At 41.1% G+C, this 19,900-nt stretch overlaps 1 protein-coding gene across 6 annotated transcripts in view; it reads right to left on the bottom strand.

The window, feature by feature from the left end:
- Window positions 1-19,900, bottom strand: part of MACROD2 (mono-ADP ribosylhydrolase 2) — an 890,626-nt gene that overhangs the window by 365,352 nt on the left and 505,374 nt on the right. For all 6 annotated transcript variants that reach the window (XM_074578439.1, XM_074578437.1, XM_074578438.1 and 3 more), the window contains exon 6: window positions 5,516-5,637. In XM_074578439.1, the coding sequence (XP_074434540.1) occupies window positions 5,516-5,637 (122 nt within the window). The remainder of the gene's footprint in view (window positions 1-5,515; window positions 5,638-19,900) is intronic.

Below are 19,900 nucleotides of genomic sequence, written 5' to 3' on the forward strand. Positions count from 1 at the left end.
GATATTTCTAGACGGCCTCTTTTGCCTTTGTAGCCTTTAGACAGAAGGAGCAGGGTGGCGGTGTTGAGAAGCAAAGTCCAGCTAAGAGGCTTTCCCTGGAGCGGGACAAGCTTTTGCATTCATAGCACAAACATCCAGGCAGAAAGTAAGACTGATATTTTTGGTGTGTAGGGTGTTTTGGTTTTTTTTTTTTTTATGCAACAGCAAACTAATCTAGTAAAGCTCTAGAACAGCATGAACTCTTCCCTACCTGACTCTAGGGATCCGACAGAAAAATGTCTGTATTTTGTATTCCTCCCTGCTAATATATTGGTTGGTGGTAAGCAGGCCTCCTTCTGCAACTCACAAAGCCCCATTCTTCGAGGATTTCCTCCAGCCCCCACACATTAGCCATAATTCTCCCTAGAGGTGGAAGGTCAGAGAGCACGGTCTGAAGAAATGCTCCTTGTTAAAGCTTTACAATTCACCCCCCGCCAACATGAAGCGATCGTGAAGACTGCGATACCGAACGCAGTCCTGAACAACAGCAGAGCTGTAGTCCCAGATAAAACTTCTCCGTTTCTGTAATCACCGCAGGGGAAGCCTGCCTTGCCCTTCTGGCTGAAGCATCAGCACCAGCTTCCCTCTCTGCAAACACACTACAGCCCTTTTGACTTGCATCCTAGCCACAACAATGCACAGCATTTTTTTTTTTTTCTTTCTTTTTTTAATCACAGAATTATAGGAGTTGGAAGGGACCTCTGGAGATCATCTCGTCCAACCGCCCAGCCAAAGCAGGTTCACCTAGAGCAGGTTGGACACGAACACGTCCAGGCGGGTTTATTTTCCGTGTAGTTGAAAAAGTGTCTGTTCAACTGCAATCCCGGCTTTGACTGACATCAATCAATAGAGAATTTTTTCAACCACAACCAAAGCACGTGGCAGGGAAGTGCTTGAAGTTCAGAAAAGTTTCCAGGGTATCAGATGGCTTCAAAGCAGCGTATGCAAAGCAAAGCAGGACGGGAGGTCCTCCAAAAAAAGCCAGAGCACACAGAGTAAATAATTTCAAACAATGTGTAAACAGGGGACCAATTTAATCCCTCAAAACAGTGATTACAACTCCCCCAGCCTGCCTGATAACCTAACAATTAATTGGCCTGTAGAACTCTTATTTAGAAAACCACACGAAAACAGCAAAAACATCTAGTGGAATATTTTTACCATTTCTTCTTTCAGTGAAGATTTGGTGCCTGGGATGTATTGCCCAGTGTTTCAGACAGCAGACATTTAATTGTCACAGGATAGCAATCACTACAAGCGTGTTAGAGACCAACACCAAAATACAATTTTTTCCATAAGGAAATCATTCTGAACATTTGAGAAACTTAATTTGCTTAAATACCAACTATTTAGTGCAAAAATAAACTCCTTGTATTACCTTAAATATTTTTTTCTCCACTTGATCTGTACCAACTGAAGGGGAGATAAACAGAAACAATGTCTCAAGTATCCTCTTAACCAGACAGAGGATTTTGTAAATAATAGACTCATCCAACACAAAGGGCTCACCCGGCGCCCGTGGCCACACAAATAGTCAGGGAGCAGCTCAAGCATCCGACAGTGGGCACAGCTACATAAACAAGCGCAAAGGAGAGAGCGACGAGTGCTTTTGGGAATGACAGATAATAAGCACCAACATAAACTTTACTTTGGTAACCCAAAAGGTAGATGGAGCAGATGATCCGAGAGAGACAAACTCCTGCATGAAAAACAGCCGATAGGGCATTCAAAACCTCGTATCGAGCATAAAAGGTTTGAGAAAACGGGAGACAAGTGTCAGGGACTGTTTCATTTCTCTGAACAATCCCGCGGACGATCACATTTGTTCCTGAGGCTTTTCTTTCTGCCGTAATGGCTATGCAAATCCTCGCCCGTGGCTGGGCTGCTGGTGAATTATGAACCTTGGCAATCAGGCTGACTGGCATTTCATTATATTCCCTCATCTCATTTCTGGTTTTACCCATCACATCTTTTTTTTATATACTGAGATTATAACGTTTTCAGATGAGATTTCAGTGCTCCCCCAAGAGTTAGCACAGAGTTGCTCTCATCCATGCCTGGACACTTTGGATGCGAACACAACCCAAATTAATATCAGCTGCAACATTTAATTGCTATTTTGTCATATACACAATGAGATTCTTCTCTTCCCCCCTCCATAAAGCTGCATCTCGCAATTTACACAGTATTTCAAGATCGTTGCTTCCCTTGCTCAGTATGTAAAACATCCACATACACATACGGATAAGTGAGTTTTGATCTATTCCGAATCTTATTCCTGTTCTCCCTAGTCCATTTTGAACAGAAACCGCAATCTCTATGGCATCCATCATTTCTCTATAGGCAGCTTGACAATATGTAATACTGAAACAAAACAAGTGACTGCCGCGAGTATATCTAATTTGAGGCTTATTATTCAACACCATTTCCTCATTATTCTGGTTTTCCAGCACGCTGCCGCCTTTGACTATTTGCGAACTGGGTTATTTTTCCCCACCATATGCTACTTCATCTTTTCCCTTGCTGAGGTAGCTGTCAGCTCCGGTTCTGACCTCTCTTCCACTCAAGTGGAGGCAAAAAACCTCCCTTCTGGTGCTGCAGCGGATGCTGGATCGGGTTTTATTCGCAGTCTCTGTAATCAATTGTCATCATACATCTCTGTCCTTTTCTAGTGTTTGCAACACCGCCTAATGTAGCATCATTTGTAAATGTAATTAATGAGCTGTTTATGTACTCCTCAAAAAATCATTAATAAAGATGTTAAATTAAACTGCGTTTAGCGGTGCACCCTGAGTCACCCCCCCCCACTTCTGTCCAACTTGATACACTGCCATTCGTCATTACTCCTCATTCATAATGCCTCCAGCAACTCGAATTCCTATGACACAATTCGTGTTCAAAACAATCTGAACCATGGTGGGGTTTCTTCCCCTCTTCTTGCATTAATTCCTAGACTTTCTGTTCTGAAGATAAGTAACACGTTCATGTTGTTACAATCCTTTCATGCCTTCTTGCTTCCTTCTCACTTGCTACTACTGCTCGTGCTCTGATGCCTTCTGGTTTAGTTAATTCTTTTAGTATACTACAACTTGTTATCATCAATACCTATTTATTTATATGTCATAAGTATACCGCTTTTCCTGCTTTTACTCAGTAACTATTTGAAAATTTCTTATTTTCCTCTTTCCCAAGCTCATTTCACCTTCTTGTTAAAAAGGCCACCAAAATATGCTGTCAATCAGTACAGCTGATTTTCTCTTCCTTATTTTACACCAGTAACCTTTTTCCCCCCCCAGTTTCTGTTTATCTTCTCCCTATTGCACATGTATCTGTTGCCATAATCCAGTCCACACTTGCATGTTGCTTAGCTGAGTACTTCTGTTCTCCCAGGTCTCTGCAAGCCACAGAAGTCTGTAGGGTTATTTTTATTCATTTTCTTTCTTTTCCCTCTATGTCTACCGTACTGGATCGTGTGAAACCCACTTGCACTTTGTATTCTTTTTTTTTTTTCCAGACTCACAGTAATCTACTGCTCCTTAATTGAATGAATTATACATTTTACTTTGCTCCAGGCTTGATTTGTTCATTAGGGTAGACACTCAAGTTGTCTTCACTTCCCAAAGCATCACTGAAATCACTGGACTTAGGGCTTTTCAGAACAGTCCATGATCTGTCATGTAGACTTTAAAATCCATATTGCTTTGCTAAGCTTCTTAATGCCGGTATGAATGAATGGCTCTTGGCTCCTGTTCAGCTTGTGCAGCTGTGTTCTGCAAGTCTGGGTGTTGACTTTTTTTTTTTATCTCAAACAGGTGCACAGTCACCAGCTTTTAATCAGCAAAGAAATAATCCATGGATGATTTCTCCTGCAGTCATCTTTTCTTACTAAAATATCAGGCTAGTTTTCACGAAAGCCATGAGTATGACCGCTCTTTATTATTCCACGTTAAATACCAACCTACCACCTAGAACGTCCTGAAATTACAGAATCCCTGTGGATGCGAGTATTACCAGCATTGACCAATGCCCACTACAGTTTCTACTTTGTTATTTCAATAGTCTTTTTTACACCATTTCATATTTTTTTCTTGTATTTTTTTTCCACCCCCTCACATTGGGAACTTTATTCTCACTAACCTGAATTCCCAAGAAGCAGCATGTTATTACCCAGAGCCTAAAGGCAGGAACAAGAAAGAATGTAGGAGCAACAGCACAGAGATCTTGCTGCCTCCAATGGGAAACACAGCAGGACAGAAATATCCTCGTATGTTTAAACAATCACAGAGGGAAGTTCAAAACATGTCCCCCCACCCAAAGGTTGCTTTCAGTTCTAACTTACATGCCTAGCATTAAAAAAAAATTAAAACATCAAGTAACAACTAAATTGGGTATCACCTCTCTTTTGTGGCTGGATAATGGCAAAAAGGGGACTCACTGGACACCATTTGGAGAAGTACAGAGAGGATTTAACTAGCAGAAAAAGTGTGAAGAGCACAGTTTACACCAAAAAAGACAGACGCAACATTCATCAGGTTTCACTCTGTAGGGGACATCTAACTCGGGCTCAAAGCCCTAAGCCTGTCCTACCCCTCACCTCGAAAAGCTTTATTTTCCATTTGTGACTTCTCAATGTTAATAACTTTCCCTTACTGAATATTTCACTCTGCTGTAACTCCATTGGTCCAACTAGCATTTATTATATTAAACGTGTGTGTCCTAAGTTGCCAAATAAACGTGCGATCACACAACAAGCCAAAATGACCCAAAAGGTGTGAAGTCGGGCCCAGGTGATAACTCGGCTAAACATATAGGGAACTAACCTATGGATATCTAAAGACTTCAGCTGCAACGGTTTGAGCTACAGAGTCAAAGGTCCAGGCCTGTAGAAGGAACGGCTCCTTTTCTCTGTGGACTTTGAAAATCTAGCCTTTGGAGGCAGAAAAATGTAACGTGTATTTCAAGCAACCAAAGCACCTTTATCATTCAATGGAATATCACATAATAGGCTATTTTGTGATGGATTCTGGTAAGGGAGTGCTTTAACAGTGACAGTTGACCAACACCTTTATTTTTAGGAAGAAACATTAATGGACAAAATAAGCACCACATTAATCACTTCTCAGCTATTTAGGAAGCAATATTGCATACAGTTGTCCTCCTGACCAGTGGCTTCCTAGGTCTTTTTAAATAAATAATAACAGTCTAAGAACAGGCCACAGGAACCGCTCCCTCCCTTTCATAAGGCGGCACTTGTTTGTACCCCTACTGCCAGGACAACTTTCCCCAACTCCTAAAATAAGCTTATCCCTTTCCTCTAGCAACTATTTTGGCAAAACGATATCCAATTTCTTGCTTTTTCACATCACGTACAGCAAGAAATCCTTCTGGAAGCCTACTTTTATATATATAATTATTCTACAGCAAGGAAACAAAGATCCAAATTAGAAAAAATAACGTGTTCTCATAGAGTACTCACAATTGATCTGACGTTGTTTTCTTTTGCCAGTTTCAGAGAGGATTTATAGCAGTTTGCCAAGTTTTCTTTATGAGCGTCGGTGAGATGGCCTCTTGCAATCGGCCCAACAGTATGGATCACATCTGCAAGAAATAAAATATAAAGAAGTTGGAGATCTTAAGGTGGTTTATTTATTTATCACAAGTCAATCCCTTCTGGCATTGTATCTAGCCACAAAGGTAGGAATAATATTGTAAGAAAATGTTTATAACTGTAAGACATGTAATAAGACTCAACTTTGATAATTAAATAAAAATGAAAAACAGTAAAGGCTAAATTTTGAAGTATTTGCACCGAAGGAGAAATTAGGAAAATGCACTAAACACTTGTTATACGTGTACTGCAATCCACATGCAGGATAGGTGAAATGTTTTCATAGAACGCCCTAATCTTTAGGGCTGTACAACTGTAAATATTGGACAATTGTTTGAAAGCCTCAGTTGTTTTCACCCCTCGAAGGTCCTCTCACTGGGAAAGTTCACGACACAAAACCTCAGAACTTCGACACAGGGTCATCTTTTTTTGTCTAATACTTTAAGTCTTTTCTCAGCAGCCATTTTAAGAGGAGAAAAGTTGTGACCTACGAACATGTTAGCTATTCAAAGAATGTGCTTTCCTCTCACATCAGACCAGATGGAGACACCATGCAATAAAAACAAAATACAATGAAAAAACTGAATGAAGAGAAAAGTACAGTCAGGGAATATCTTAGGTATGACACCCCTGGACTCATCAAAATCAGATGCCTCAAAGTCTCTAAAGAACTGTAAGAAAAATGAAGTAAAAAAAAACTTGAGAAGAAAACCACAAACTAAAAGGTGTCATCATTTTTTTTAATTCATTCCCACACACACAGTTGACTAGTAGGGAAGCACATTCAGTTTTCAACCATCATTCTTCTACAGCACATGTGAACACACAAGAATGAGTTGTGGTGGCAGGTAGATCTTTCTTCCCCACCCCCCCCTTCCTTATCATCCCCTACAATATACAACAGCAGCAATAAACAGTGGCGCTATTTTTTGCAACGTTGCCACAAAAAGGGATTAGGCCAATGCTTTCAATTCTGGTACTGCTGGTCCCACTGGTTAGGTTGTGTTTCTGTCCCATACGGGACAAGGTTTCCAAGCAACACCTGCTGTTGTTACACTCCAGAATATTTCAATTTACTCACAAATCCTACAGAATTCACACCGTTGTTCTTTGTCCAAGCTGTCTTTGATTATTCCCCTCCAACCTATACCAAAGCGCAAGTGAAAATGGTCAAACATTAAAATACATGCTTTTTTATTTATCTAGGCATCATCTGTCAAGTCTTGGTCTCTACCAAAAAAGGTGGCTTATGTTCTGAGACATGTTTTGAACATTTCCAAAACTTCTTCTTGACATCAGCCAGAAAGTATCTCTATTCAAGCAAATAAAAGCACGCCAGAGAATCCCAGTGCCCAGAAAACACAGAGGAATCAGGCGTGGATGGAAACTGAAACCCGCAAGAGCTGAACTTCCGAAGTGATACAGAAAAACACCCTACTGAGAAGTAAATAAAAGGTTAACTATTCTTCTTCCCATTTCAATCACAGTAATTTTCCCCCCAGTTGCGGGAACAAGATAAACAGATTGGATAATTTCTGTTGAATGTCACAGCTGCCAGACAGTGACTCCAGCGAACCCTCCCTACAGCATTTCAGGCAACCGAACCATCACGTCGGTGTGGAGTCTTCATCCACTGATGAGCAGGATGATAGCAGGCGATTGAAACAAGCAGAATAGCTTCACCCGGGAGTTCAGGAAAGAGTTTTTTGGTTTTTTTTTTTCACATGTGCTTTAGCTACTATAATAAACTGAGAACTATTAAGACCTCGAAGAAAAAGAAATAGCATAGCTAGTTTAGAATTTGCTTCTGCTTGCGGAGATAAGGTTGTGCAAGTACTTCCATTAGGAAATACCATCATTTCAGACCATGACTACAGCAGTTTCCTTCAGGTTCAAACTTTCCAAGGAAGGTTTCTGTTTGAAAGTGCTGGCACTTGGCAACTTCAGAGAAAGAAAAAGCTTCTCTTTTCTTTTCTTCCTTGTTTTTTTTTTTTTTTTTTGGTTTTGTTTTGACAGAGGTAAGCTGCAATTACTGAGCAAGGGGGAAGGAATATACCAGTAAATCTGATCTCAATCAAGGTCATTCCACATTTGTAGACACTAAGATCAGAGCTATGGTGACGCATTTTAGATTCACAACACCCAGAAACCAACAAGCAAATAAGGGAATGACTATAAAACAAACTTCAAAAGAAAGTGTAAAAGATGAATAAGAGAAAGAATCATAAAAGATTTCCTTCTTTCTACTAAGGCTGAATTAACGTGCATTTCAAGGAGCAGCTGCTTAGAAGGTGAAGCCTAATGGCTTGAATTATTAATTTATTACTTAACAACAAGACAGAGTTTTAGGGAACAGCCCAAGTACCGAGTTCTTGCTTGGGTCCTTCTGTATGAAACTCCCCTTGGTATAATTTCTAGATGCATTTCACTCATTATATGTTTAACTCTGTTCCTTTAGTCTTCCATTATTAAACACTAATTTTAAAAATTCTCAGCTTAATGAATGGGAAATGTTTTTCTTGTCATTTTTTTTCAGAACTTCCTGATTTAGCATCTTCATGGTGCCTCGTTAGCAACCCTCTATCGCTCACCAGACATTTCACGTAAATAGGTAACCTTTAGTACAGTTATTAGCTTTTATGTTTTAATTTTTTACAAGCCCAGAATAGGCTGCTCTTTAGACAGGACACTAAAGATAGCTGTGAATTGGTTTATAAAACATCAAAACTATTATAATTGTTTACAGAGTTTATCATTAGCACGTTATTATTCTGAAACGTATGAGTGTAAGATTTTACTAGCAGAGCAGCATTAGTAATGTGCCAGTCTGTTTCACAGTCGGCAGACCAACAGGGAAGTAATAATTTTTTTGTTGCACGTTGTCAATAAAATCAATGTATCCATACATTGCCTAAACTATACATTATTCTGCCCAAGCTATCCCCCAATACGGTAAGGTTTGCAGGCAGGTAAAACCCTTCGAGATTATACAAGCGTAAAGCAAACAAACCAGAAAATAAAACAGCTCTCCCCCCGCCCAACCCATGCAGTTATATATGAGGATCAGGCTTCACAGGCTGAAGCAGAGCCATTTATTTTTAATGTATCTATGAAGACTGTGTCAATTTTCCAGCTTGTCTGTCACAATAAAGTTCCCTTCTGGATTGTACATTCCCGCCTCACCCAGCTGCACAGAGCCGGAGAAACACGCGTGCTATGGAGCTGGAGGACGGAGGAGGGCGGATGTGCCGGAGGGGGAAAGTCTAGAGGCATTTTCTCTACCAGAAAACGAAGGGGCAGAACTGCTGCCCCTGCCACCCGCTACAGCAGCCAGCCCCAAACACAAACCTCCAGCACCCCTGGAGAGGACAAACACGGACACGCAAGCCCTACTTGACCATCTTCCACACCAACCTACCCACGGCCAAAACGAGCATCCACCCTAAAGAGGCACACGGCCTTTCTGAAGCAAACACAACTTCCAGGTGGGACTTCGACAACGGTAAAGGTCCATCGCAGGACTGTGCAGGGATGAGTTTCACTGGAGAAGGCAAACCAACCGCAGAGGGCAATGCAGACGGGAGCGCCAGCCACAGGGACAAGCGTGACAACAGGCTGAAGGTACACTGCGCGCGCAGAGGCACAACGGCATGAAATAAATGGTCTCATCACCTAGAAGTTTTTAAACTGGAGAAAAAAGACTTAATTTGGCTGGAAAAGCCTGGTAGAGATCCCTGCTACCAAACAGGCTCCTGTTCGTTTTTGGAGCTCCTGCAGCCCTTCGGGGCCTGAGCATTTCTTAATGAGGTCAGACGGGAGCAAGGGATAGAAACATTTCCCTGAACTATCCCCCAATGTGTTTTTTTTGTTTTTCAAAACCAGGTAAGCAGAGTAAAACTGGGAACAGTCAGCTCTCGGAGAACGCCACACTCGCCATTTGTAGTATTTTAATTTTCCTGTCAAATGAAGCTGCCAGCACTGCTTTGAAGCTTCTGATTTACTACGGTCAGTCTTCCAGCCAAGTACATTGATAAGAAACTTCATTAAAAAGAAAGCTGCAATCCATGTGTTCGTAAATCACTTTCTCTGTGTACACAGAGCAGAGATGTTTGCTTACAGCTTTAACAGTACACAGAGGCAGAGAGCCCCAGAGGAAAGTATATTCTCATCTGGGATCAGGCCACAGCAATGGATCAAACTGCTTTTAATGCTAATGAAGCTGCTTAATTTAAAGTGATATTTATAAGGGATGAGAGATTTTTATTATTTTTTTTTCCCCCTCAGAAAGCCTTCCAAAAGAGAAGGTAGGGGTGGTCAAAAGAAAGCAGCAGCACAGATCTGCTCTGTACAACCGGGTTTTGAAGCTCCTTTAGGGCCAGCACAACGTTTTATTGTTACGCTGGCTTTTTCTGAGATTTGCGTTGCAACACGTGGTTGATCCAAGAAGAGTTTACAGGTTCACAGAATGGTTCGGGTTGGAAGGGACCATAAAGGTCACTCAGTTCCACCCCCCCTGCCCTGGGCAGGGACACCTCCCATAAACCAGGCTGCTCAAAGCCCCGTCCAGCCTGGCCTTGGATCTACTGCTCCCGTTTTGGTCATTTGACTTCCAGGCATTTGGTTAGAAATTCCGGTGGCCAAAGCAAGGCCCGTGACAATCACACACCGATCTGCACGCGTTCTCTGTATCATCTCTGCCTGTTTTCATTCAGTGTTTTCTTCTTTTTCCCCTCAAGAATGAAAGCAGACAACTGAATCTCATGCAAACCACAAACTAATCTGGAGACATAAGAGGCGCTTGAGCATTTAAAAACATCCCCGTCACTACTTAGCCACCAGTGAAAATAAATATAATTTGCACATTTAATCAACACTTCAAAAGCACAGCGACTTCTCCCCTCAAACTCCCATATGGGCCAGTCAAAAATGACGCTATGTCTGCTGTAGCACACAAACTCTGCGTGTAAAAAGGCCAACGAGGCTTGTTTTCTCTGGTCTTTTTTATCGAAGAAGTCAGTCCATACGCATTACCACGCCGTTTGTCACACAAGTTTTTCCTCTACACTGCTACGGAGAAACAGGCAAAGGCAAAACACAACTTCCAGTTGCAAAAGGATGAAGAGAAGTGACCGTGCCTCACAAACAAACCTGGAAGACTGATGTAATTTACTTTTGATGCAATTTACTTTTCCCTTGTTCTTTGTAAGAGTGACACAAGATGGCAAAAATATTAGCATAATGAATTTTTTCCCAACAACAGAAAAAGTACAAATAAGTTTTTCTCATTTCTTCCCTTACAGACGGGAGCGCGGCACATTCACACCGTTAATGAACCAGCCGAGGACGGCTAGAATCAATTACACATTTCTCTCCTTCATCCCATTCACACATTCATAGCCATAATCGGCCCATCTAGCCAACTGCATAATGAAGCTGTAGCCTGTCAATCACAGCAGGAACCATATGAATGTTAAGAAGGAAGCTACCACGCTGCGTGTGCCACTGAATTAAAAAAAAAAACAACCCACCCCAAAACAAAACCTGACAAAATGTCAGCGTATTTAGGGCTCCATTTGTAAATCTTATCAGTTGATTTATGCAATAAACGCCCACCATATTGGCGATGAAAAGGGACAGCCAAGGTTCAATTGATGGGAAATGGAACTGCCTCCAGATACTTACACTGAATATCCCTGTTATTAAGGAATGCATGTACCTAATGCTTTGGTACACAAATTTGCTCAGCTTGTTCATTTTCTAAGTACATGCACTTGCACGTAAAATGCGCATTTTCAGTGTGTAACAAACAACTGTTACTTTAAGTTCAACTTAAATCAATCCCCACAGGACTACAGCCTAATTTAAGTTATTTACTAATACGAATCTCTAAAACTAGATTAGCTGAGCTGAATACTTTAAATGCATGGCAACGTCTTTTCTAGATCATGCAATGCTAAACTTGACCGCGTATGACACAGCTCCTCAGTTCAGAAGTATTTCTTTCCTTTATACAGATATATATTGCATTTATCAGCGGTTAAAGACACAGTGTCAGTTTTTTAGGCTTGAAACAATAAACACTACTCAATCTGAAGTTTGTACCTTTTATAGCTGCCTTCAGTGATTAAATAGCTGATTTGGGGGAATTAAAAAGTGTTCCATTAGCTGCAAAAGCTATGATATCTAGAAGCCATTTGTGTAAAATATTTAAGCTGTTTTTCACCTAAATAGCACTGTCTACCCAAGAAAAGGTAAAGAATGTTTATTGTAAACGATTAACCAGCATCCCTCTTTGTGGGTTGGGTGTATATTTTAAGTACGAGACAGTGGAGACAGTCAGAAAACAATATTCCCAAAGGGAGAGGGGCGAAGGATTTGCCGAGCCCGAGGGATCCTTTGGGGAGCCGCAGAAGTCTGCGCTCAATAGCTGGCATTTAGCAGAAAGCGATTGCTCGGCATCTGTGGGAAGCTAAAAAACACAGAGAGCTTGTTCGCAATGGTTATACCACCGCCTCAACAGCCGGCCGGAGAATTAAGTCACACAAGTGAAAAAACCCAAGCCTTTTTGGCACTCGTGCTCGTCGTAAACTACAAGGCCCAAGTACGCCCATGTAATCCCAGAGCCGTTCCCCTCCCATCAACGAACTCGCAGCATCGCTCTGCCATCAGGGCCTCGCCATTAACATCGGAAACAAAAGTAGGCTCTGTTCAGGCAGGAGAAGAAAGTGGCGCAATTAAGAGACACTATACCATATCCCAAAGTAATAGGTTTTACAAAGCAATTTGGTACTACGATGACAGATGTCAAAGCAGCGACTAGACAGACGGCCCCACAACTTCGATGGAAATAATTGCCTTCATGTAAAGCTAAAAGGGAATGGCTCCATTTGGGATATTCATAACGTGATGCAATACGAATGAACACGAAATAACACGACACGACTTAACGTGAAATTATGACATCCATGACTTGCTATTTCTGTTTTCTTTCTTAACCTGGACTTAAAGCAGTTGCAGCAGAAATGCTCAAATATTATCCTCCTTCCCCTCTACAAATCATCGAGCCAAATAAAGACCTTAATATACCTAGGAAAACTGAACAGGCGAAATTATGTGGCCCCAAGCACATTTTGTCCTCATCACACTACAGCACATCTCATTTTGCCACAGCGGCAGAGGAGCTCGGCCAAGCACCCTCCTCGTTGAGTGGCTCAGGAAACACGTACCAAGTGACCCCCTTGACCCAAGTAATGCTCTCCACCTTTCTCCTACTATTATTCTTCACAAGTGGACAAGGCTGTAGACAAAGATGCTTAATCTGTCTTTTGGTTTATGTTTGCTACATGTAGGAAAGCCCGAGCCACAAAGATTCTCTCTTTATTGAGCAGCAAAAGATGTTTGGGAAGGAGTTTGTTTTTAACTCGTTTAATAATTCAAGTCAGTCAGCTTTTCAGCACTCAAAAATAAACTTGTTTGCCCCTAAATTGAGAGCGCTTATTCTTAAGGCTCTAAGTAATAGAGAATTTCAGTCTGCCATTCCACAAAATTTTCAAACCAAAACACACAGCACAGTGAAGGATATAAACACTAGCTGCATAAATTCAAGGTATATTTAACTACACTCGATTCAAAAGAGAAGCCTGCAAATATTACACAAACCAAGTCATAAAATATGCAAAAAATATGTTAAATACGTTGGGGTTTCAGTTAGCCTCCGGTCTAATTTTGGAATTGGATTAATTACAGGGACACAGAAATTGGGAACAAGGTTAACGCCCTCAGCTTCTTACAGCACGGTCCACTGCCACACTTGGGCAGTTTTCAGTGTCCACGCCAGTTCCATTAAAGCTGATGTAGTTACCTCTGCTGGTGTATCACACAGTTAAAGCGCAGACATGCCTTTTAGAAGGGCACAAAACTATCACTGCACCCACCTCCCCACCCCCCAAAAAACACCCCACCCAGCCTCACTACAAAACTTAGCAGCAGAGTAATTTTATCCAGAGAATATTTACTCAAAACTGAAATTCTTCTTTCTTCCTCTGAGTGCCAAACAGTGCTACAAGAGTGCTCTAGTAATTTAACAACAAGCTATAGGAAAAGCCCTTTATTTCCTTTTTTAAGGATTTTTTTTTTTGCATGCAAATTTTGTTTTGATGACTTTACTAACGTTTCTTATTAAACCATCTTTTATTATTCGGTTGAGATCTTTGCAGGGATGCAGAAACAAAGGAAGGCAGCTCAAGGGAACTACAGGAAAAGGGTTAACAAAAATACCCCCAACGTACAATGTTTGCCATGGGAAAATTTGAACTGGGTGGTGAATACGAGCAGGTCCCCAAATTGTTTGCAGGGTGAGTGCCAAGCAACAGGGCTCGCTGTGCCAATACTTCAAGGCTTTCTTTCCCTTTATGAAATTATTGAATCACTCAAAATATTTGTCCTTCACACGTGATTTAAGAATATCAGCATAGTCATTTAACAAAACACTGATCTTCGCTTGAAAGGACCAGTGATTATAGCACGAAGCTTTCAGAAGACCAAACTAAACAGCCCTTAGTCACACATCAGCAGCAGAATAACCTCAGGCGCAAGGAGGGGAAGCTGCCAGCACTGGTTTGATCTGCCTAGTGGAGGGATACAGATTTTTAAAATCAGATCACTTCAGGTAAAAAGATTTAAAAAAAAAAAAGACTGAAAGAATTGTTTCCTTAATAGGAATTTTTATGGGCTTCTTAAAGCAGCAATAAAGTATGATTTAAAGTTTTAAGGAAAATTTTATTATAATTCATAGCTTCACCGTGGTGCATCTATTCCTTGACGGTAGCATATTACAAAAAGTTACCACTTTTTCTACACAATTTCTTGAGAATAAACCAACTTCTTCCACCTCCAAAAATTAGAGCACATCTTTTCATGTGACATTTCTCTAATCTAGATAACCTTCACAGTAGAAAATACATGCTTTGCTAAGAATTTTCAGCGTCTTCCTTAAGAAAAAGGTGGCAAAATTACAGGCTCTCACGTATCTCCTAAAGAAACCAGCGGTAGCTAAATCAGCCTGATTAACTTCAAAGTTTGCACACTTAAAACTCAGGAAACCACACTAGGGAAGTTAATATTCCCCTTGCCACAAGCACACTGCTCCTGGAATGCAGATAGGAGAGCCTCAGACAGCCTGTTGGTACTGTCCATCGCCTCTCAAAGCAAAGTGGATGCAGAGGGAGGAGAAAGTTAGAAATGAAAAGACTGAAACCATTAAATATTTTTTTTTAAATATACGTCCACAGTTCAAAAAGACAGAGCCGAGGAGACATGTGAACCATGCTACAGGACTGCATTTTATACAGGGAATGCCATATTTTCCTCATAACCTATAAATATAGTGTTTATAGCTCTGGATTTGCAAACTACTTTCAAGCCTGGGAGCAGTCCCGCTGAAATCAGTGAGAACATTGCAAGGATTCCAGAACAGGAAAATGACGGCACACCTTCTCCATGATGAAGGAATGCATCTTTATCACAAAGTGTCATCACTGGAAAAAAACCCAAAAAAACCCCAACCAAAACAACCAACTCACTTTTACGACTTTTTTATTGTAACAAGAAAAATAGATAGTCCCTTCAATTTACTTCACCTTAACTATTCATCTTCTGTACTTTTAGCAAGTTGCATTTCACAGACCTTTGTGTGCAGTCAGTTCCTTTAGAGATAGTTTCCCCTGCTGTGCCTATGAGCCCATCACAAAACAATGAAAAAAGGAAAAAATTAAACTTGCTATCGCCACAGTCAATAGAAACAGGGACATATGCAGTACCCAAAACTAAGTTCAACTCATTTTTAAAAGCTGACTAGATTTCAGATTGGCAGTGCCACTTTAATTGCTTCATGTGAGTGTGATAAGTGAAATAACTGGACAGCTCTTTGAACCGTAACATGAGACTTCATGCCTAGAAGAGGAATCTCACTTTCTATCATCAATTTTAATTTTAGGTGGCTGAAACCATGCTAAAGCACTCTCCTGATATCAACATATTCCAGATACCAACTTGTGGGAATGCAGTGCATGCCAAGCATCCCTGATAAATTGCTTTCACCGTTTCCTCCCAGTCTCTTCCCCAGAGATGCTCTCTAGTTTGAAGGATAGTTTCATCGGCTGGCAACGAAACAAACATTAGCACTTGGTATTCACTGCTCTGCAACCCATCTTAAAAGCAAACCCAGCAGATGATGGGGGCATGAGCAAGCCTGAACCTAAGGGGGGGAGGGAAAATGGAAAGACACGTATCTACACAGACTATGCTGTACTGTAGAGATGCAGACTAAAAAAAAAATAACAGATTTAGAGAAGAACTTCAGTACCTCAACCCTGCTACCTGCATGCTTTGGTAATAAACCGCTATTACTTCTCCTAATACTTCAAACAAAATGAGCAAGCAGACTAATTTATATTAATAAAACCAGCAACTCTTTTATCAGAACCAAGTAAACATTAATGGAGACCGAGAGCAGATCCTCTACCCTTCGCCCACATGAGCGAGGGTACGGTCGAGGTACAGTTGCCCTGCAGCAAACAGGACGCAGCCCCTGAATTTCCAGCTACACCTTGCTCAGTCTCGGACTCCTTAAGTGTGAGCCCAAGCTGACAATTTGCACTTCAGTCCGTACCTCCCCAGACGGGGCAGCAGGATGCGCCTCACAGCAGGCAAGGGGAAAAAGAAACCTTTGTTCTGGCTGATCCGGCTGCTTCTGAACATGGTGCTCTCTCCCTAATGCTGGCCCTGCTTTTATTAGTTTTCTTTCAGAACCTCCGAAGAACTGAGCTTTACAGATATCACAGAAACACCGCATAGAAATCTTCTGATCTCTACTCCCTTCTAGCTGGGAGAGATACAGGGACCAGAGGAGAGGAATAGCAAAATACAAACCAAGCGCTGACAAGGAAATACCACCCATCTTTATTCCATGTGCTGTCCAAGATTCCTTCTGGGTCGCAACATTTAACTTGGCAATATTGCACATGAAGGCATATATACACCCTCTCACGGGTTGTGATCAACTCAGCCACATCCCAGCCCACGGTGGGACAGAAGCTGCCTGCTTCCATCGCAGCTCAGCTCTCCGACGACACAGGTCAGCGTCACCGGGGTGGAGAGGAGCCAAGAGTCTCCAGCAAATGTGCACAGAAGCCCTGGCAGATACAAAAGCTGAGCAGAGAAATGAAATGCATCCAACGAGGATATTTAGCAAAAATTGTGGTATGGTATTTTGTACAATATGTAATGCTCGTGTGGATTCAAGTGAAAAACAAGCTTTGACAAACATCTTGAGAGTGTTTTGCATCAGTGGAAGTTGTAAACAGTTGAATTTGCAGCAGAAGCAAACGTACCAAAACAAAAAGCAGAGAAACAATTTTCCTTTATTTTTTTTTTGCTACCATAAAAAAAACCCCAACAAAACACCACATATTGCAAAGCAAACTGTTAGCAACTTGCAGAGGCTTATTACACTGCTAATGTTCTCCATGTCAATGTCACTAGGAACAGCCCTTGGAAAAACACTGGTGTCATATCTTGTTCAGCTCAATCGAGAAAATGTACTTAAACAACCTTCTGGAAAGTCATGTAACGACCTAAAAGAGCTGCTGAAGGAAAGTCTTGAGCTTAGCCTTGCTGTAGAAGAAACACAGATGTAAATACAGTCAACTCAGGCTCTAAGTAACATCGCAGCGTCCCGCTAGCCTGTCACAAGCATTTCACAATATGCCCAAGTGGGGAGTTTCAAACTCAAGTCTCTTAAATAGGCTATTCGTGGCTTAGGAACTGGAAACCAGAAAGAGCGGGGCTAGAAATGGTAGTAGTAAGTTGTAAACACAGTAATGCCTTTGAAAAAAAAACCTTAATGTGGCAATGGCAAAGCTTACAAGGGTGATGAGTGTCAGAACAACGTGCCATTTCCAAATGCGAGGCTGCGCCTCGTGGAGGGGAACCACTCAATTTCTGGGAAACCTTATCGAGAAAAATATTTGTAAATTTTATTGCACTTGTTATTGAAGCAAAATGGTTATTTTGCCGCCCGCAGCGCCCACAAGCTCAATGCATCATTGTATTGAAAGAGGAAACGTCTGCAAACTCACATTATCTACTTTAACACCAGCCTGAGGATTAGGTGGAATTTCTAGAAGTCTGTGTGCAAAGTTGTACTTCACAGCATCGTACCCCCTCGCGTGGGTTGTCGGAAAGACATACTGATATTTTCACAATGAAAGCAATTGCTTCAAGAATAATATCAGCCCTTATTGTTTACAGAAAGCCAGAAATCAGAGCACTTGACGCAGCAAACAATTTGGCCAACCTTGCCAGCTCAACAACACACAGTCAAACAAGCAAAAACATGTTGGGCAAGACAGAAGAAAACAAAACACAGACATGATGTGCTTTCACGTGTTTTCGTGAAACCACTGCTATTATTTTTTTCCAAGGCAAGCCAAACACTTGATACTAATCATGGTAAGCATCCCGACCTTACGCGCATGAACGTTTTCCATGTAGTTGCCATGTCTGAAGGCAATGCGTTGGAAAAAGCTGAATCCAATGGCTTCACCCATGCCATTGCCAGGGTAAAGTGCTTAACCACGCCTGGGCTGCGGTACAAGCCAGACGATCGCTTTGCAGCAATGGCCACCAGTGCTTTGAGAGCTCTGTAGATGCTCCTGGCGCCGCAGCAGCAGACAGAAAAGGCAAAGCATGAGGAGTCTAGGACAACGACTTCACTACGCTCGTGAAAGTTTAGAAAAAGGCAAAGCTTCCGCATAAGCACAAGAGCGTCTTTCTAATGTTAAGAAAACTCTGAAGGAAACATTTTAAAATTTAAATATTTGTAATGCTTTGGCTTAGTAGAAACTTTATCTTTGGGAGAAGGTAGGATTTTTCTGCAGGTTTGCAGTAAAATCTCTTAAAAATTAGTAATCCAGAACCTTGTAACCTTTAGTTACAAGACTGTGGTTTCCTCTATAGCTATCTTCAGCTGCCTTCAAGATAACTTTTTCTAAACTGATACCCTTGCTTTAAGGGTCAAAAAAGCAAAGGGAGAAAGAAAAGGACACCCAACAAAACCAATCCCCCTTCCCGATTTTGGACTAGATGATCTCCAAAGGCCCCTTTCAGCCCCTACAATTCTGTGATTTCCCACAGAATTCAATTCTAATATATCTGAGTGCTCCTTTTCTCCTGCTTCTCAACCAATAAAGTCTTTGTTGAGAGCTTCACCTCAGAGCCCTCATCGTCTAAATAATGTTCACCAATAACAAAGAACCCTGTCATAAAGCTTTTGATAGATGTTTTGCAGCCAACACATTACAGTCAGGATTTATGGGAACGATTTGTAAAAGTAAGAAATCGGACTATCATTTAGCAGAGAAATTAAAAATGCAAATTCAGAGGAAGACAGTATCCTTTTCTTGTCTTATGGAGACAAATTTTTAAACTAGTTTTTGGAAAGGGGGACCGTACAATAAACTTTTAATTCAATAGTAACACATTAGGTAAGGAAGGAAAATTACAATAGGCCAGGTACCACGTCAGCCCTGATATACTACTACACTTCTTTACGAGCGCATTACAATTCAGAGAGCTAATAATAAAAAGAAGTGATGCTGAGATGATGAATTGATGCTACGCAATTAGACCTATTAGAATTCACAAGAGTCGACAGGCAATAATCAAACCACTTTCATGCTGCCCATTGCAATTATCTTTGCACTTAAGAATCAACAAAGCACATAATGACTTGCTCTCGATTAAGGAATTCATGAGAAATGGAATTTTAATTAGCGTGTAGAAAATTTGGGCCATTTATTATTTTACAGGACAACAGATTGTGAAAACTAGTTGAGTAGTCAGAAGTGTTCAACAGTGGTTCAGGTCCAAGAAGAACACACTGACGCTTCCAAAAAGAAGTTCTTAGTAACATCCCTTAAAATGGGATGGCCGAAGTAACGCACGTTCACATCTGCTAAATTCTGAAAACCCACAAAAAAAAACTGTTGGAGCTTGAGACTAAAATGGAAACCATTGCTGATGTTTTCAATTACCAGCTGAGGAACAAGTCAGGTAGACTTACATTTATTTGTGGTACGAACCACAGATACCAGAAGGTCTAATTTTACATTCTCATCACGAGTAGGACAAGACAACAATGAAAATGCATCATCAGTTAAAATAAACAGAGTCTGAATGGTAACTTAAATGCTG

Source organism: Larus michahellis, chromosome 3 (genome assembly GCF_964199755.1).
Source record: "Larus michahellis chromosome 3, bLarMic1.1, whole genome shotgun sequence".
Classification (NCBI taxonomy): Eukaryota; Metazoa; Chordata; class Aves; order Charadriiformes; family Laridae; genus Larus; species Larus michahellis.